The 21,491-nt window shown below is 37.5% G+C and overlaps 1 protein-coding gene across 2 annotated transcripts; it reads left to right on the top strand.

Annotated features, from left to right (window-relative positions):
* The first annotated feature begins 15,392 nt into the window (after nucleotides 1-15,392).
* On the top strand, nucleotides 15,393-20,936 carry LOC112799040 (PI-PLC X domain-containing protein At5g67130). Of its 2 annotated transcripts, XM_029297806.2 has the most exons (9): nucleotides 15,393-15,838; nucleotides 15,927-16,049; nucleotides 16,432-16,569; nucleotides 16,833-16,931; nucleotides 17,025-17,328; nucleotides 17,409-17,632; nucleotides 17,734-17,820; nucleotides 19,139-19,269; nucleotides 20,599-20,936. In XM_029297806.2, coding segments are annotated over exons 1-9 (1,230 nt in total). In that variant the 5' UTR covers nucleotides 15,393-15,715; the 3' UTR covers nucleotides 20,600-20,936. The 2 variants fall into 2 exon arrangements, with proteins under 2 accessions (XP_029153639.1, XP_025697451.1); XM_025841666.3 differs by lacking the exon at nucleotides 20,599-20,936 and having other exon boundaries at nucleotides 19,139-19,635.
* The last annotated feature ends 555 nt before the right edge of the window (nucleotides 20,937-21,491 follow it).

Here is a 21,491-nt window from a genome sequence, read left to right as displayed (position 1 = left end):
GAAATAGGAACATCCTTTGCAAACAATAAGCTTTGGACACGTATAACCGAAAACAACACCTTATTGAAATACTTACTTATTATTTCTCTTGACCTATAAAATCTAACTTAAAGTGTGCAATTCTTTTTATGATGAGCTAATATTATTAAAAATGTAATCACTTACTCAGGTATACTTACACGACATTCATCGCTTAATCCACCTTGAACTTTAAATAACTCATATAATCTTCCTAATGCATCTATACTCATCCTTAATTACCAAATATAATTTTCTCCTCCTATTATGAGGTTTAACACATTCCGTCTTATGGGGTTAGTATTAATTTTTTTATTCCTAATCAACAAATGTCTTCTTCTCCTGTTTCCCAAATAGAAAAATATAAATATCAAAATTAATATCATAACTGCCTCAAGCTCATGCTGAATCATAAAATAAAAAAAATAAATTGTCTAAATTGCTCAGAGCGGTCCAATATTTTTATTCTTTCCTAATCAACAGGTCAAAAATATAAATAATAAATTATTATAAATTTACACAAATACTAAAAATAATCAACAACAATAAGAATAACAGCAACATAACCCACTAATTATTCTATTTTTAAATTCAAACAAATAAGAAGAGTTCAGTATAATTTTTTTCATTCATACATAAATTTTGTCCATCCATTCATTCACAATATCATTGAAAAAATCACCAATTTTGTCATATAAAATACATTTTTTTTGTCTGTATTTAACTTTCAGATTTCAATTCACAAAAAAATAAAGAAAAAAAACAAGAACAGGAGGGGCATAATTATACCTGGCTATGTCACTGAGAAAGTGAAGCACATGCGATTCTCAACAACTATTATGACAAAAATAAAGAGGTGAAAAAGAATAGAAGAAGAAAAAGAATCCGAAGAGAACAAATAAGAATATGAAGAGGAAGTAAAAAGAAATAGAAGAAGAAAAGGGTGCATGGGAAAGAAGAATTACCTGGGTCTACCAGAGAAAGATGAAAAAAATCAACAGAGGAAGAAGAAGAAAAAGATATAAGACAAAAAACAGAGAGAAGAGAATACCTTCGAAGAGATCAACATTTGAAAAGATGTCAAACTAGCGTTTTTTATATTTAAAAAAGGGTAATGGTGGAATAATAAAAATTTCTATGAGTAAAAAAGAAAAAAATTTCATTAAAAAATCTGTGTCTACTTTGTCAAATCCGTGCTCATCATTATTCTTCATAAAAAAGTGGACATAAAAATATAAAAAATTGTCTCGGAGATAATGTGTTCAGTGTTCACTGTCCAGGTTTTTACCTCCAAATACTTTTTAAACACTCATTGTCTATGTCTCTATGTCCTGTCTCAAAAAACAAACGCTATCTGAAAGGCATATAAATACATGGTCTAGAGTTAGTCTTCTAAAATGAAACCTACTTAAATAAAATAATTCAAATTCTAGATAAAATTCTTGTCCAAGATAATCATAATGAGCTAGGAAGTTGCATATAAAAATTAACCAAAATGATTCCTATATTTAAAAGAGACACCAAAAGCATTATTTAAAAAAAATTATTTTCTATTTTGATATCAACAAAATATTTAGATCAATATTAATTATAATCCGTTGAAAATAATTTTAATATTATGTGTATCGTGTGTACATTCATTTTTGTGTCACTATGTCTAATTTACTAAAAAGTTAAAATTAATTTGCATATTAGGTAATATTTTATATAAATAAATTAAATATTTTACTTACATATATGTGTAATTTGGATGACATTTACAAATTTAAATTTTATTATTTATTTTTTCTACAGTGCAAAGTGAAAAATATACATATATCTTATTTATACTATAAAAAAAATTAATAATATTTTTTATGAACATATCACCGGTACAAATGAGATACAACAACTGGCTTTTTTTATTTGTTAATATTTTGTTTATAGTGTAAACGAGATAATTATAAACAAGATACAAGTATTAATATCTAGTTTACACTGTAAACAAAATAATATAAAATAACCTTTTTTTTAGTGTAAATATGATAATATACAAAAAAAATTTATCTATATAAAGAAGTACATTTAGTAGTTCTCATCACACATATCTCATTTCTCTTCTTTACTCTTTCAAAATCTTTCTACCAATAACTAGTAGTGAATTTTTTTGTGAATATATATCCTAATACCCATATAAGGAAAAATGAACAAAATGATATTGAGAGAATTAACAGCTTAGTATTGGAAAGAATTAAGATTAGAGACAGTTGACAAGGACTGAGACTTAATAACTTAACTCCGTTTGGATTAGAAAGGACCATAGGCTTGAATTTGGTTGATTGGAGTATAAGATTGCCTAGTGGATTCATATCTTTTTAAATGTTTTCTATTCGGAATTATTATGCTACTGAGAACTCAAAAGGATATGTTCTCACTCGTTGTGAAAAACTGTTAATTTAACATATGCACGACGCGATGCTCTTCGTGGAGCGTGCCAGTTTCTTATCGGAAGTGAAGATTATCTTTTGGACTTTCATTATCTATTTAGATGTTGTTCTTCACTTTTGTATATTATAACTGTCTATCTTTTTTAGAGGTTGATTTTTGGAAAAACATGTTATATTTTGTATTTTTATGGGCTGTAATATACATACTAGCTGACCTTGTCTTCGCAGATTGGAACTAGTATTTGTCATGTATCTCCTTTTGAATCACACACACACACACTATATATATATATATATATATATATATATATATATATATATATATATATATATATATATTTTGTTTTCGTATATCGTTGATATTCTAGTGTGACGCAATTTTTTTGGTTGTCTTTTCTTTCTGGGCTCCTAGTATATCATATTTCTTCATAGACTATATATATATATATATATATATATATATATATATATATATATATATATATATATATATATATATATATATCTTCTTTCAAGTATCGTAATGCCTCACCGCCTTTGATTTATGACTATAGCGTAAAGCTCTGGGTGGTAAGGTGTTATAGAGTGGAGTTTCGGGTTAGTCACAGATTCAAAAGCAGAGAGGCAGTCATGCAAGGTGTGAAGAATTCCAACATTCAGAGAAGTGCTGAGTGCTGAGTTGTGGAGTCAAATCGCTAAAGTACCATGTGCGTTGCAGACAATTTACTGATGGATGTCCTTGGAATCTCCATGTCGCCCTTCGACAAAATCTCGGATATTGGTAAGTCGTGCTCTATATTGTAAAATATTATCTTATTTATCGTGCTTATTTTGATTAGAATGTCGACCAATTATATTTTAATTTGTTAAGGAGGTGCGTATTCGGTGGACCGCATATCTGTCTAGCCCCCACTATATCTCAAGATCATCAATAGTTGGACAACAACTTCATTTGTAGAGTCATCATGCCTCTGATACCATCAAACCCATTAGTTACTATTCCTGTTCTACAAGGTGCAGTTAGGCAATGTTATCACTTCAAACCCTCATACAAAAAGGTCTGAATGGCGAAGTAAAAGGCAATTGCATAGATATACGATGATTGGGAGGAGTCATATAACAAGGTTCCAAGGTTGCTTCAAGCTTTGTAGAGTTATTATCCTGGAACAATATGTGATTTCAGGGTGGTACCGTACTATGATGGGCACTTGCTGGTACATGATGTCAGCCAATTTGATAAGGTGTTCTGGTCTTTTCCTCCCTGTGTCGAGGCAAGCATTGTAAGCCTTGGACACATCTGTATGGTAAATATGGTGGGGTGTTGCTAATTGCATTGGCATAAGACGGTAACAGTAACATCCTTCCTATGGCCTTTGCAATTGTTAAATCTGAGACTACGAACTCCTGGTCGTTCTTCCTTACCAACCTAAGACAACATGTGACCATAAGAATGTATTTTGATTATATCTAAAAGATCACAAGCGATCAAGATCGCACTAAGAGTTGATGAGAGCGGGCGGCTGTATCGTAGTGCATTCCATGCGTATTGTGTGAGGCACATGCCGGCAAAGTTCATGTATCGTTTCAAATCTGTTGAGGGAAAGGGACTTCTGATGAATGCTACTTATAGTCCATGTAAGGTTGGGTACGAGTGGTACATGGATGCTTTGAGGACATTGTCGCGAGGGATGGCAAACTGAGCTGGTAGATTCAACAAGAAAATATGGTTACAGCATTGTGATAGCGATCGAAGGTTCGGGCACATGACCACTAACTTGTCCAAGTGCATTAATACAGTTCTAAAAGGTACCCGATATTTACCGATTTCAGCCATCATCAAATGCAATCACGAGAGGCTGCAACAGTTGTTCGTCAGGAAGGGTCGAGAGGCATAGGCCCAAATGGTAGTCAGTAATCGGTTTTCACAGTAGCTGCTGGTAGCTGTTAAGAAAAACAGGGAGGGAATTCCGAAGATGTGTCTTACACACTACGACAGGAGGGTCTCAGTCTTTGTGGTGGAAGAGTTAGAGCCCTTTGAGGGTTGGCGTCAACGGTCAGTCCCTGTGTGGTTGAGTGGGGGGACATGTGACTGTGGTCTTCTCCAACCATTTCATTTTCCTGTCGTCATGCACTTGCTGCTTGTGCCACTGCAAGTGTCGAGTGGGTGGATACTACGGTGGTGCAGGTCCCGGGGTGAGCAGTCATTAATCGCCCATAATCAATCGACAGGGTTGTCTCATACTGAGATCCTGAGGAGAGACCGGTGCCGTAGGAGGTGCTGGACTCCGGTGACAAGGAAGGAGCCCACACCGAGGTAGATACAGGAGCTGATGAAAAATGAGACTCCTGGGCAACACCCCACTCTCTACATGTGCAAAATTGCTCCGCAATATGCTACATGACCTATTGGTCTATCGTTGAACCTGGAATATTACGTCGAACTGGATCTCCTCTAACATGCATCTCTCATGACCACTCGTTGATGCACCCAGATCCACCCAGCCAGGTGGGGAGGTAAAAGGATCATCCCGATCCTGATGCGTCTGTGAGCTCGGAGGTGGTGGTGGTGGTGGTGGTGGTAGTGGTAGTGGTGAGTCCTCTACTCCGGTTGGTATGTCACCATGGTCCTCTTGTCTCGCATACTCTGCCTCTTTCTCAAACTCGACATCTAGTCACTTTCTGTGGGGCCTGACCCACTCCCTCTGAGGCTCTGCAACTGCTCCACGGTCCCTCACACCAATTTCCTTCCTAGTCGGTCTTCGGGTGTTTGCTCGAACCTCCCTGGCACACTTATGATAATCAGGAAAATCCCGGGGAAGGTCAAGCACGTCCCTGGGTTGACTGGCGGTAGGCTACACATCATTCGGTAGTGTCAAAAGCCTAGGATCATCAAGTACGTCCTCGCCAGACAGATGTCTAACGCGGCAAGCATGCTGGTACCAGTCCTAGTACTCCTGCGTAGGCCGATAATTTGTGAAGAGCTAAATAGAGATCATATGGCCCTCATCAAATCGATGCCTCCATCAATCATACCACTGCTCATGATGCGAGGTCCGCCACATCTCTTTCCCCCGTCCTGTGGTCGTCAGGAACTGGTCGGCATTCATTGGGTCTTCAGGCACTGGCTATTCCCAACTGAACTGGCATTTCATCCGATCGATGTGGTGAAACTCCACAATGTTGAAGCAGACGAGGGGAACAACAATCATCCATATCCCCCACTCTGCCTCATCTCTCAACCAGTTTGGGCATAGGACCTGGAGGGCTAGGTCGTCGTACGACATCCATAGGAACTACATCAGTAAATTTGAATATAACCGTCAAGTTCAGTTCATTACATAGGATATTTAACCGTTTAGAGACAATAAAATAAAACTAAATCGCGTACCTCATGCAACTGCAACCGATCTAATGCATTATGCCATCAGGGACCTTCTATTCGTACTGTCCCTACTTTGCTGGGCCATACCTATCAACCTATTCACATATGCAACAATGACATTCTCTAACTTTATGCAATAAAGGATGAATTACATAAATAGAAAACACAAATACCATAATTGAAAATAGTTATCTCATGACCAAAAAAAAGCATCCGGACCTGTCTATTAGGTGGACACTATAGTATATCCACAAAACTATGAGTGGAGTGCACCCGTATATGTCAGTGGTATCTCGATGTGCTGCATGGCATAAAGAGTGGTACGTCCATGCAAGTATAGCGGATCTCCATGACATACCACGACACCTCTGAAAGTCCACCAACAGTGGTAGCCATCTGATATACACATGATTGTTTCTTTGTCGATTATCAGGTAACCACTAATCAGCAACAGGATGTAACATGTCATGTATTGTCGGAGGGTGGCTACATCGGTAGTAGCTGGGATATGCCAGACCTTGTTCAGAAGCTGTCATCTTGATGGAAAACAATTCCTTCTTCTGCGCACCCTGCTGCTAAGCATGAGGAGGTCTAGCACCTCGGAACTCCTCTATCCACTCCCCGGTCGAGTGCTAGTATCACATCTGAAAGTCATGCAAGTGATGAGCGGATAATTTATACGTTTTTTGGCATTATTTTTAGGTAATTTTTAGTAGGATCTAGCAACTTTTAGGGATGTTTTTATTAGTTTTTATGCAAAATTCACATTTTTGGACTTTACTATGAGTTTATGTATTTTTTTGTGATTTCAGGTATTTTCTGGCTGAAATTGAGAGACCTGAGCAAAAAAATCTGATAGAAGGCTGACAAAGGACTGCTGATACTGTTGGATTCTGACCTCCCTGCACTCGAAATGGATTTTATGGAGCTACAAAATTCTAAATTGTGCGCTCTCAACTGCTTTGAAAAGTAGACATCCATGGCTTTCCAGCAATATATGATAGTTCATACTTTACTCGAGTTTAGACGACGCAAACTGGCGTTCAATGCCAGTTCCATGCTGCATTTTGGAGTAAAACGCCAGAAACACGTCACAAACCAGAGTTAAATGCCAGACGTTACAACTTGGCATTTAACCCCAAGGGAAGCCTCTGCATGTGTAAAGCTCAAGCTCAGCCCAAACACACACCAAAGTGGGCCCCGGAAGTGAATTTCTGCACTTAGACTTATTTCTGTAAACCCTAGTAGCTAGTTTAGTATAAATAGAACTTTTTACTATTGTATTAAGTGTCTCTGAGACCATTTTGTCTTTTGACCACGTCTTGGTTATTTCGGTTCTCTCTCTGGGGCCGAAGCCAATGAACACCATTATCACTTATCTATTTTCAACGGTAGAGTTTCTACACACCATAGATTAAGGTGTGGAGCTCTGCTGTACCTCGAGAATTAATGCAATTACTATTGTTCTTTTATTCAATTCAAGCTTATTCTTGTTCTAAGATATCACTCGTACTTCAACCTGATGGATGTGATGATCCGTGAGACTCATCATCATGCGTCCTTATGAACGCGTGCCTGACAACCACTTCCGTTCTACAAGCGAGAGCTAGAGTGGGTATCTCTTGGATTCCTGACCCACGACGCATGGTTGCCTCACCTGACAACCGAGCCTCCCATTCCGTGAGATCAGAGTCTTTGTGGTATAAGCTAGAATCCATTGGCAGCATCCTTGAGAATCCGGAAAGTCTAAACCTTGTCTGTGGTATTCCGAGTAGGATTCAAAGATTGGATGACTGTGACGAGCTTCAAACTCGCGAGTGTTAGGCGTAGTGACAGACGCAAAAGGATCAATGGATCCTATTCTGACATAATCGAGAACCAATAACTGATTAGCCATGCGGGAAACCGTAGAGGACCATTTTCACTGAGAGGATGGGAAGTAGCCATTGACAACGGTGACGCTCTACATACAGCTTGCCATGGAAAGGAGTAAGACTGATTGGATACAAGCAATAGGAAAGTAGAGATTCAGAAGGATCACAGTATCTTCATGCGCTTATCTGAAATTTCCACCAATGAATTACATAAGTATCTCTCTCTTTATTTTGTGCTTTATTTATCTTTATATTCGAAAACCATTATAACCATTATAATCTGCCTAACTGAAGAGTAAGTTACTTAATATCTAGGAGCCATCATGAAGCTGAATGCCAAGTTGTTTGGTAATGAGACTTGGGAAGGTGAACCTCCCTTGCTCATTAGTGAACTAGATACTTGGATTTAGTAAACTCTACCTCAAAAGAAACAAGATCCTGGTAAATTCTTGATATCCTGTACCATAGGCACCATGACCTTTAAGAAGGCTCTGTGTGACCTGGGGTCAGGTATAAATCTTATGCCACTCTTTGTAATGGAGAAGCTGGGGATCTTTGAGGTACAAGCTGCAAGAATCTCATTAGAGATGGCAGACAAGTCAATAAAACAAGCTTATGGATTGGTAGAGGACGTGTTGGTAAAAGTTAAAGGCCTTTACATCCCTGCTGATTTCATAATCTTAGACACTGGGAAGGATGAGAATAAATCCATCATCCTTGGAAGACCTTTCCTAGCCACAACAAAAGTTGTGATTGATGTTGACAGAGGAGAGCTAGTCCTTCAATTGAATGGGGACTACCTTGTGTTTAAAGCTCAAGGATCTTCCTCTGCAACCATGGAGAGGAAGCATGAAAAGCTTATCTTAATACAGAGTCAAACAAAGCCCCTACAGTCAAACTCTAAGTTTGGTATTGAGAGGCCACAATCAAACTCTAAGTTTGGTGTTGAACCCCCACATTCAAACTCTAAGTTTGGTGTTGGGAGGTCCCAATAATGCTCTGATGATCTGTGAAGCTCCATGAGAGCTTACTGTCAAGCTATTGACATTAAAGAAGCGCTTTTTGGGAGGCAACCCAATTTTTATTTATCTATATTTCTATTATTCTTTTATGTTTTATTAGGTTTATATCATGTGGAGTCACAAAACAATTGCAAAAATTAAAAACAGAATCAAAAATAGCAGAAGAAAAAGCAAACCCTGGAGGAAGAGCTTACTGGCGTTTAAACGCCAATAAGGAGCATCTGGCTGGCGTTCAACGCCAGAACAGAACATGAAGCTGGTGTTGAACGCCAGAAACAAGCAACAGTCTGGCGTTTAAATGCCAAGATTACACCCTGAGGAGAGCTGGCGTTAAACGCCAGAAACAAGCATGGAAGTGGCGTTCAACGCCAGAAACATGCTGCAGATTGGCGTTGAATGCCCAAAACAAGCATGGAAGTGGCGTTTAACGCCAGAAACATGCTATAGTCTGGCGTTAAACGCCAGAATTGCATATAGAAGGCGTTTTACACACCTAAAGGGTGCAGGGATGAGAAATCCTTGACACCTCAGGATCTATGGACCTCACAGGATCACCTCAGGATCTGTGGACTCCACATGATCCCCACCTACCTTCTCCCTTTCCCTCCCAAACCCACCCTAAATGACCGAACCTATACCTCTCCCACTCCTATATAAACCCCTCAACACTACTTCATTCTTCACACACAACCATCAATACTTCTCCCTTTGGCCGAATACACATCTCTCTTCCTCTCCTCCATATCTTCTTCTTCATCTATTCTTTCTTCTTTTGTTCGAGGACGAGCAACATTCTAAGTTTGGTGTGGTAAAAGTATAGATTTTTTTGTTTTTCCATAACCATTGATGGCACCTAAGGCCAGAGACACCTCTAGAAAGAGGAAAGGGAAGACAAAAGCTTTCACCTCTGAGTCGTGGGAGATGGAGAAATTCATCTCAAAAGCCCATCAAGACCACTTCTATGAAGTTGTAGCCAAGAAGAAGGTGATCCCTGAGGTCCTTTTCATGCTCAAGAAAAATGAGTATCCAGAGATCCGACACGAGATCCAAAGCATTCAACAAGTCGGAATCTTAATGGTTCAAGAGTTCTATGCAAACGCATGGATCACTAGGAACCATGATCAAAGCATGAACCCAAACCCAAAGAATTGGCTTATAATAGTTCGGAGGAAATGCTTAGATTTTAGTCCGGAGAACGTAAGGTTGGCGTTCAACTTACCTATGATGCAAGAAGACACATGCCCCTATACTAGAAGGGTCAACTTTGATCAAAGGTTGGACCAAGTCCTCATGGACATATGTGTGGAAGGAGCTCAATGGAAAAGAGACTCTAAAGGCAAGCTGGTTCAATTAAGAAGACTGGACCTTAAGCCTGTGGCTAGAGGATGGTTGGAGTTCATCCAACGCTCCATCATTCCTACTAGCAACCGATCCGAAGTAACTATGGATCGGGCCATCATGATCCATAGCATCATGATTAGAGAGGAAGTAGAAGTTCATGAAGTCATCTCTCTAGAACTCTACAAAGTAGTCAAAAAGCCCTCCACCTTGACAAGGCTAGCTTTTCCTCATCTCATTTGCCATCTATGCTACTTAGCTGGAGTTGTCATAGAAGGAGACATCCTCATTGAAGAGGACAAGCCCATCACTAAGAAGAGGATGGAGCAAACAAGAGAGCCTATTCATGGATCTCAAGAGACGCATGAGGAAGCTCATCATCAAGAAATCCCTGAGATGTCTCAAGGGATGCATTTTTCTCCAAACAACTATTGGGAACAACTCAACACTTCTCTAGAAGAATTGAGTCATGACATGAACCAATTAAGGGTGGAACACCAAGAACACTCTATCATTCTCAATGAGATTAAAGAAGATCAAAGAGTTATGAGGGAGGAGCAACAAAGGCAAGGAAGAGACATAGAGGAGCTCAAGAATACCATTGGTCCTTCAAGGAGAAGGTGCCACCATCACTAAGGTGGACTCATTCCTTAACTTCCTTGTTCTTATCTCTCTGTTTTTCGATTTTTGAACTTCATGTTTGACTATGTTTGTGTCTTTATTACATGATCATTAGTGTCTAGTAACTATGTCTTAAGGCTATGAATAATTCCATGAATCCTTCACCTTTCTTAAATGAAAAATGTTTTTAATACAAAAGAACAAGAAGTACATGAGTTTCAAACTCATCCTTGAAATTAGTTTAATTATATTGATGTGGTGACAATACTTTTTGTTTTCTGAATGAATGCTTGAACAGTGCATATTTTTATCTTGTTGTTTATGAATGTTAAAATTGTTAGCTCTTGAAAGAATGATGAAAGAGAGAAATGTTGTTGATAATCTGAAAAATCATGAAATTGATTCTTGAAGCAAGAAAAAGCAGTGAAAAAGAAAAAGCTTGTGAAAAAAAGTGGCAAAAAAAATAAAAGAAAAAGAAAAAGCAAGCAGAAAAAGCCAATAGCCCTTAAAACCAAAAGACAAGGGTAAAAAGGATCCAAGGCTTTGAGCATCAATGGATAGGAGGGCCCAAGGAAATAAATCTAGGCCTAAGCGGCTAAATCAAGCTGTCCCTAACCTTGTGCTTGTGGCATGCAGGTCCAAGTGAAAAGCTTGAGACTGAGTGGTTAAAGTCGTGATCTAAAGCAAAAAGAGTGTGCTTAAGAGCTCTGGACACCTCTAATTGGGGACTTTAGCAAAGCTGAGTCACAATCTGAAAAGTTCACCTAGTCATATGTCTGTGGCATTTATGTATCCGGTGGTAATATTGGAAAACAAAGTGCTTAGGGCCATGGCTAAGACTCATAAAAGTAGCTATGTTCAAGAATTAACATACTTAACTAGGAGAACCAATAACACTATCTGAACTCTGAGTTCCTATAGATGCCAATCATTCTAAACTTCAAAGGATAAAGTGAGATGCCAAAACTGTTCAGAAGCAAAAAGCTACAAGTCCCGCTCATCTAATTAGAACTAAGCTTCATTGATGTTTTGAGATTTATAGTATATTCTCTTCTTTTTATCCTATTTGATTTTCGGTTGCTTTGGGACAAGCAACAATTTAAGTTTGGTGTTGTGATGAGCGGATAATTTATACGCTTTTTGGCATTATTTTTAGGTAGTTTTTAGTAGGATCTAGCTACTTTTAGGGATGTTTTTATTAGTTTTTATGCAAAATTCACATTTCTGGACTTTACTATGAGTTTGTGTGTTTTTCTGTGATTTCAGCTATTTTCTGGCTGAAATTGAGGGACCTGAGCAAAAAAATCTGATAGAAGGCTAACAAAGGACTGCTGATGCTGTTGGATTCTGACCTCCCTGCACTCGAAATAGATTTTCTGGAGCTACAGAACTTAAATGGCGCGCTCTCAACTGCGTTGGAAAGTAGACATCCAGGGCTTTCCAGCAATATATGATAGTCTATACTTTATTCGAGTTTAGATGATGCAAACTGGCGTTCAACGCTAGTTCCATGCTGCATTCTGGAGTAAAACGCCAGAAACACGTCACAAACCAGACTTAAACGCCAAATAGACGTTACAAATTGGCGTTTAACCCCAAGATAAGTCTCTGCACGTGTAAAGCTCAAGCTCAGCCCAATCACACACCAAAGTAGGCCCCGGAAGTGGATTTCTGCACTTAGACTTATTTCTGTAAACCCTATTAGCTAGTTTAGTATAAATAGAAATTTTTACTATTATATTAAGTGTCTGTGAGACCATTTTGTCTTTTGACCACGTCTTGGTTATTCCAGTTCCCTCTCTGGGGCCGAAGCCAATGAACACCATTATCACTTATGTCTTTTCAACGGTGGAGTTTCTACACACCATAGATTAAGGTGTGGAGCTCTGCTGTGCCTCGAGAATTAATGTAATTACTATTGTTCTTTTATTCAAGTCAAGCTTATTTTTGTTCTAAGATATCACTCGTACTTTAACCTGATGGATGTGATGATCCGTGACACTCATCATCATCCGTCCTTATGAACGCGTGCCTGACAACCATTTCCGTTCTACAAGCGAGAGCTAGAGTGGGTATCTCTTGGATTCCTAACCCACGATGCATGGTTGCTTCGCCTAACAATCGAGCCTCCCATTCCGTGAGATTAGAGTCTTCGTGGTATAAGCTAGAATCCATTGGCAGCATCCTTGAGAATCCGAAAAGTCTAAACCTTGTCTGTGGTATTCCGAGTAGGATTCAAGGATTGGATGACTGTGACGAGCTTTAAACTCGCGAGTGTTGGGCGTAGTGACAGACGCAAAAGGATCAATGGATCCTATTCCGACATGATCGAGAACCAACAGCTGATTAGCCATGCGGGAAACCGTAGAGGACCATTTTCACTGAGAGGATGGAAAGTAGCTATTGACAACGGTGATGCCCTACATACAGCTTGCCATGGAAAGGAGTAAGACTGATTAGATACAAGTAGTAGGAAAGCAGAGATTCAGAAGGATCACAGTATTTTTATGCGCTTATCTGAAATTTCTACCAATGAATTACATAAGTATCTCTGTCTTTATTTTGTGCTTTATTTATCTTTATATTCGAAAACCATTATAACCATTATAATCCGCCTAACTGAGATTTACAAGGTGACCATAGCTTGTTTCAAGCCGACAATCTCCGTGGGATCGACCCTTACTCACGTAAGATATTACTTGAACGACCCAGTGCACTTGCTGGTTAGTTGTGCGAAGTTGTGACGAAGTGTGATTCACGTTTGAGAGCACCAAGTCTTTGGTGCCATTGTTGATGATCACAATTTACGCGCACCAGCAAGCACCCACCAACAGGCTCTCTGTGCATGCATAACCCTAGGTGGTACACAACGTCTTGTAGGGTGATCGTGCACTCACCCCAAGGTAAGTGAAAAGTGTGGGTCTCCAGACGCCAGCGCTCCACAAATGCAGTAATCAGAGAGTTGTCGAAGACAAAGTTTTTGAGCTGCACCGTGTCACTGAAGCCAACCTCCCTCAAGTAAGCGACAATGATGTCTGTGGGGTGCAAGAGTGTGGCTCCCTCGCCTAAGGAGTAGTAAGCGTGACCTCTGTTAAAGATAAATATATTTCAATAACAAATCTATTTTAATTGTGAATAATTTTTTTGACATAAAACGATAAAAATTAATGATAAACAATTAATTCACATTTTATAAAAATTAACTATAAAAATCTAATATTTAAATAATTTATCAAACATCAATGCAACATATTTGAAATTAAAATTGACAATATAAAATTTGATTTAAATACATACAAAAATAGAACAAACATTTAAAAAATTAATTAAAACTAATAATTACAATTAAATTAATTAATGATCTCAATTAAATTAATTAATTAATTAATTAATATTTACTAATTTCTATATTCTACACAACCTAACAAATTCTAATAACATGATAACTTAATCTACATGTATATCAACACTTAATCTATAAAATTACTCTAACTATAATTACATTCTCATTACTTAAAAGAGAAAAAAGATCAAAACTAACCTTAAAGTCGATCGCTCCCGTAATGTGGCAAGTCGCGTTTAGACAGTTGATGTCTCCGTCTCGTACGTCTGTGTGCTCCGTAAAGTCCGAGTATCTCACAAATATCAAGAGAAACGTTCGAAAAAAGGAGAAATAAACGTAATGAACAAGAAAACTGACAAAAGAGGCAATGTGAACGAGTTCCTTGTATAGACACGTTTAAACCTTGTCTTGTTTACAGTATAAACAAAATAAGGTTGTGCATAGTAAACGAGATAAGACACGTTTCACAACATGTTTGCAAACATGATACGTGCAACGACGAAATGTCTTATCTCGCTTTCAGTGTAGACGAAATATGCACAATCTTATTTCGTTTACACTTGAAACGAGATAAATAAGGCAATGTAAATCGATAAAACCCTATAAATTATCTATTTCCATAATTAAAATATTTATTTTATTTATTTAAAAAAATCCTAAAAATTTTGCAGATAAAGAATAAATATTTTGGATACGAAAATATAATAATATTATAGAGTAAGTAAATATTATTATTTTGAGTCTATGCTACTTATTAGTTGTTGTCTAAACTTTGTTTAACTCACCTTCTATAGTAAATTTTGGTTTTTTAAAAATTACTTATTTTTATATTTTTAAATTAAATATTAATTTTTAACTTTTTTAGTAAATAAATACCACTTTTTAAGTACCATAACATTCACCTTATATTTATAAGAATTTATATATATGAAACACATCATTTTAATCTATATTTATTAAAATTTACATACATAAATTAACATATCTTACACTCACATACATATAAAATTAGTATAAAAGACAATTTAACACTTATAAACTGGCCAAGTATATTAGTAAAAAAAAAATGTTGACCCTTGAGATTGTCTACGAAAATATATTAGATATTGTTAGGTTATATTTTTCAAAATTCAAAAAATATTGTACAAGTGTGTAAATTGTTGGATTTGAAATTGATCAAGTTGTATTTTGATAAACTTTTGGAGAATTTTAAAATTAATAAAAAAGGAATACATAATTTATACAAATTGATAATAAAAATACTAAAACTAATTTTGTTGATTTGTTGGTAAATAAAAAATATAAAAATATGAAGAATAATGAGTCAAGAATAGTGAGAATAAATCTAATGAAAATAAAAGGTTAGTTATATAATTAATGTTAGCAGGAAGCTGGCTAACAGAACGATAGTAGCAGGAGAGGTACTAAAATAAAGAGAGATCTACTATATGGCCACACCAGAATATGGTGAAAAAGGAAAGTGGATGAGGAGCCTTACAGTCTTGCTTTAACAAGTTACATTTAACACAGTCCGTAAGCACGGAGTGCAGTGTGCAGTGTAGAGAGTGCACTCAGGAAGCATTGATTTCCGTTTTATACCCAAATCCTGATCGTTGCATTGCATTCTAAGTAGACTGCACTCTATAGCTTCCTTCTCGGAGTGTTTCTCTCTACAAAGGGTAGCTGCTATCATGTTCTCGCTTTTCTTGAACTCCGCTTCGAAATGCGGAACGCTTCTAACAACTATCCTATACTTCATCATCTGTTCCCTATTCGCATCTTCCACCACCGCATGCTCTAACGGAAACTGCCAGGTTCTCTTTCTTTTTAGAGATTCGTCACGAATTCGCTTTCGCTTTCTGAAATCGAACTCATAACTGAGCTCGAGAGTCGATTTCGCAGGTTCTGGAAGCTTGCTCAGCCGCTACCGACTGTGGGTCCGGTCTCTACTGCGGCAATTGCCCCGCTTTGGGCCTGACCCGGCCCATCTGCACCAGAGGCCAAGCCACCGTTCCCACATCCATCGTAACCTCCTCCTTCCTTTTCCTTTCCTTTCATTTCATGCGTGATTATGCATTTCAGTGTGAGAAAGTCTTGGAGCCAATATTCCACGGCCAACATTGCAGCCAAGAACAGAAAGTTTCCGAAACTCTTAAAAATAGGAAGGTTCAAAATTCAATTAGAAGAAACATACCAATTTCGAACTCAACAAAACTAACTTTAGTGGGCTTTATAATGAATTTGTTTAGCAATCTGGTATAACGTTGGCTGAAATTGGCTGCTATAGTATTGGTTCACTAGCGTTACTCTTTAAGTTTAGGTGTCAAGTTCATTCGGTTATTTGGTAACTGTTTTCTTTGTATTTTTGTTTCTGGTTGCCACTTTCTATTTTGGGGGCATGGTTCAGGTGAATGGCTTGCCCTTTAACAAGTACACTTGGATAGTAACCCACAATTCCTTCAGCATCGTGGATTCACCGCCTTTGCCTGGTGTTCAGAGATTAACATTTTACAATCAAGAAGACACTGTGACTAATCAATTGAGGGTATGCCTTTGTAATTGCGTGCTCTTTGTCTTCTTAACTTGTTGCTGAAGTTCGATTTTAACAATTGGTCTTTTGGTTAGGATTCTTTGTTTGCCATTTCCCGGTAATTTAATACTAAAGCTAAATATGCACCCAATTTTGTCAATTAATAGTAAAAGGCGTGTTCCTGATAATTTTGGATGTGTGATTAGTATGAGCATGAGCCTAATTTAATTATTGCTGTGCTGTTTCTGATACATGTGTTTTTGATGAATGTTGTTTAGAATGGAGTGAGGGGACTGATGCTGGATATGTACGACTTCCAGAATGATATCTGGCTCTGTCATTCGTTCCGAGGGCAATGCTACAACTTCACTGCATTTGTATTCTGTTGCTATTTACATTGATTCTATTTTGGATTTACTGTTCACTTTTGTTTGGCATCGTTTAATGTGTGCCTGTTTTGATGTTTTCAGCAACCTGCTGTAAATACTTTGAAAGAGGTGGAAGCATTCTTGACGGAAAATCCAACTGAGATTGTCACCATCATAATTGAAGACTACGTGCATACTCCAAAGGGGTTGACTAATCTATTTGCAAGTGCTGGACTGGATAAGTACTGGTTCCCTCTGTCAAAGATGCCAAGAAAGGGTGATGATTGGCCTAATATAACGGAGATGATACAAGCGAATCACCGGCTTATTGTTTTCACTTCTGATGCATCAAAGGAAGCTGAAGAAGGAATAGCCTATCAGTGGAAGCACATGGTTGAAAATGAGTGTAAGAACAGAATCATTTTAACATGTATATCTTTCCTTTATAGATTTGTAGTGACAAACTCATAATTTAGTTACTTTCAGCTGGAGATCCTGGCATTCGAAAGGGTTCTTGTCCACATAGAAAAGAATCAAAGGCACTAAATTCTAGAAGTTCATCACTTTTCTTGATGAATTACTTTCCGACGTATCCAGTTCAAGCTGAGTCGTGCAAAGAGCATTCAGCTCCACTAGCAGAGATGGTTAATACATGTTACAAAGCTGCAGGGAATGTGCTACCCAACTTCATAGCTATTAACTTTTACATGGTAATATCTATTGCACAGGATTGTAAATTGGAACTAATTCATTTGTATCCTGCACATACCTTGCTAATAAACTTTAGCATTTTTACCGAAACTTCATGCAGAGAAGTGATGGAGGTGGTGTCTTTGATATTACGGATAGAATGAATGGCCAAACATTGTGTGGGTGCAATACAATCACTGCATGCCAGGTTTGTCTTCATCTCTTTTCAAAAGGTTATGTACTGTTTTCAAGTCATTCTGTGATGATTTCTTTCTTCCATTAATCTTCTATTCATAGATTAGTGACAGCAGCTGTAATTGGTTATGATTCTGTGCCCGTTAGAAAGTTTGAAAAATTCGTTTAATTTTCAATTTCAATAGTCATCTATGTGAAATGTTCGTTTACATGAGTAAAATATGGGTTTTCAGGATGTTACTCAGAGACCTGACTATGTATCTACTGGAGTCTTCGAGAGCAATTCAGTTTAGAACAATCTTTAAGAATAGCCAATTGGTCAATTAGTCACCACAATAAAATTTCCCATTTATTTTTCCTTGTAGTGATAGACCAATTGACGAAAGCTCGGGACACTTGAGAATAGTGGAGTTCAATCTTTGCTGATGCTCTTTATTACAATTTCCCTTTCCCCATCTTTCTCCTGTGCCCCCATTAGCAAACAAAACATAACCAACTCGAATCTAAAAGGATCACTTGAGAAAATCTCTTGTTCACTCTGATAGGTGGAGATCCTCTGGGGCATGCTTAAACTCATGAAGACAAAGCTCATGTCTTAGCTAGTTAATAGTAACACCCTTGATGCGTCTATTTGTCTGCACTCTTTCTGTCCCAAAATTCCCCAAAACATCTTTTTCTATCACAATCTGAGATATATACACACCGTGGTGAAGCAAATTTTCTCTCTGGATTTTCCTCAGTTTTGTCAGCCAACTTTTGAAAGGGAACCTTGGAGCAATGGTCGAGTTGTTTCCGTATGACCTCAAAGTCACGGGTTCAAGCCGTAGAAACAACCACTGATGTAATTATTAGGTTAAGCTGTGTACATTACACCTTTTGGGTGCAGCCCTTCCCCGAACCCTGTTAACGCGGGATGCTTGTGCATCAGTCTGCCCTTTTTTTGTCAGCCAACTTCTCAATCACTTGTTTTGATATGCATGCATTCTAGTATTATAATTTATATGAAATGATGCAGTATAGATATTTAGCCAAAGGCAATTCCTATAGTCATTATGTGACACACTTCATCATCTATTTTTTTTTTTTATCATAATACGTGGTAGAATCCCTGACGAAACTGATTTTTAGTTGACTGTGTGTTTGTCTAAAGTAATTTACTTCAATTGGGGGTTTTTTTTGTTTGGGGGAGGAGAAGGGGTGGGGGGGGGGGAGTATAATGCATTATTTTTAGATTTAGCAGTTTGAAAAAAGAAAATCCAATTTTCCCCAAAAATGATCTGCTACAAAACTGAAAACATTCTCTCACTCACATAATTACTGCAATTCTGCAGGCTGGAGCACCCTTTGGTTCTTGCAACAATATTTCTGCACCAAGTACAAATCCAGGGAGCAATACTTCTGGAAGCTTTTCTGGATCTGTTCAGTTCTCTGAATCAGCTTCAGCAGTCTATTCACCTAATTGGTTACTTCTCATTTCCCTTGCTTGCTACACTCTTGTTACAACTGTTATGAATAAGTATTATCATATATGATGTTCACATTAGTCGTTCAAGAGGAACTTTAGTAATATATTAGAATCTATGCTGTTGTTGTAATGCCTCAAGCTGAAAAATGTCATGGAACTGTTGTTAGGTTAGAAATTAGACAAAAGAATTTTTTTTTACTGCCGGTTGCCAAGGCTATACTCAAGGATCTATAAAGTCATGTGAGGTAGATATAGTCAAGAGGGAGCAAGAGTTCATATGTAGCTGTATGCAGTTAATATATTGTATTGGTAGCAGTCAAACTCAAATTCTATATATATTATGTATATTGCAACTTGTATTTACTCATTCTTCTACACCTAACCGACATATTCTCCTCCACTGTTGGGTGGGTGTGTGAATTAGTTGATTTAGATTCCATATCCAATCCAATGTTGAAGAGGTTGTTCGCTCGTACTATTAGGACTTTAAGAGTGAATATATCATGACCAAAATAAAAAAAGGAGTGAATATATATAAAACAAATCAACTGCATTGTAGATATTTGTTCCACTTGAGAATGCAGACATTTCCATAATAAAAGAAGAGGTGGGGAGAGGTATTGGAGAAGAGAAAATAGCGGGTTCCATAATTTTGTGGGAGTGTACAAGTTGTTTACAATTTTTAGTCGTAAAAATATCATTACTCTTTACATTCATACTTGATTTTGTGTTCAATTGTGAGCATCATCGAGTTCCTTTTGAACTTGATAGACTTCTTCTAAGATGGAAAGCTCTAGCAGTATACCTGTGTTTCAATTGCAAATGTACACATAGGCGGTTCTAAATTTACCTTTAAAAAATAATTGTTACTCAGATTAATAATTCATGTAAAATACTATTGAATCTTTATGACACAAATTTAAAATGATTTAGTGTTAAACTGTTAATGGTAGGTCATTGTCTAGAAACAACGTGTTCACTAGAACACAAGATGTCATCTAATTCATGTTGTAAGCTTCACTTAATGAAATAAAGACTTAATTGCAAAGTGAATTATACTTAGACTTACAACCAGGAAAGAATGAATGATGATAGAGATTAGGTAATTTGTCCTTAAAAATAGTGTAAGCAAGGTGTTATAGTTTTTAGGGGTATCCGTTGATAGGTTAGATTGGATATAGTTAAAATTTCAATTCGAACAACACTAAAATCATCGGATCTAATATCTTATGGATAAGATCATATCCAAAAATTACATATCGGATATAGATAAATACTGTGAATCAGATCTAATCCATAAACACCCTTTGTCATTTTGGTTGGCAGATATTGGAGGTGTAGAGATGGAAGACTGAACAACAACCAATTTGGGGTCGAGCTCTTATCTAGTATCACTATTGGGCCAATATTGATACAAATACTATAGGGAGGTGTTTCTCTATCATAATGAGGAGTTAATACTCAAAATGTCCCATAAAATTTGACTCCGATTCAATTTATCTCTCCAATTTCCAATTTTCAATTGACTCAAATTGTGCTCTGAAATTTTAAGATGTGACTCAAGTTGACTCCGTCATTCATTTCCGTCATTGAAAAAGTGACGTAGCACGTTTAGTTGAAACCTGGTACCTAAAATGTAATAAAACGACGTTGTTCATTAAGCAAACTCTGAATTGGCCCTTCTTCTTCCTCCTCCTTAATTTGGCGCTCTCTCACCTCAGTTCACCGTCACCACCTCTCGCCTCCGTCGTCGCGCCTCTCTCCTCCGTCTCGCCTCCCTCTCACTCTCTCACGCAGTCATACTCAAAATGCCACTGCGGTTCTCCTTCTCTTGTTGCGACAGCGCCATCGCGAAGCATGCCTGCAGAACCAACTCCAACATTACCGCAGCACCCATATATGTGAATCAAAGAGTTCTGAACCGGTAGCACCCCATTTTTCAGGACTTGACCGTGGCACTTCCTCCTAAATTAAAGGTAATCCATCTTAGCACAGGAACCAATGAGGGGCACAAAAGTGTAGCTGTTGAGAAAAAAACCGTTGTGCAAAGAATGAAAGAAAAAAGCAAGAGCTTGATAAGGAACATGGCTGTTAGAATAAGCCCGGATCATTGTATTGGCGCAAAAAGTGTCTAAGGTGTTGCTAAAATGACGGAAGATAAAAAAGGTATATGCGAAATGACGAAATCACATAGGTATGAGGCACGAATCAGAAGGGTG

The sequence above is a fragment of the Arachis hypogaea genome, chromosome 1 (genome assembly GCF_003086295.3).
Source record: "Arachis hypogaea cultivar Tifrunner chromosome 1, arahy.Tifrunner.gnm2.J5K5, whole genome shotgun sequence".
Lineage (NCBI taxonomy): Eukaryota > Viridiplantae > Streptophyta > Magnoliopsida > Fabales > Fabaceae > Arachis > Arachis hypogaea.
Note: the sequence above shows the minus strand (reverse complement) of the source record. Positions and strands in the feature narration are given on the sequence as shown.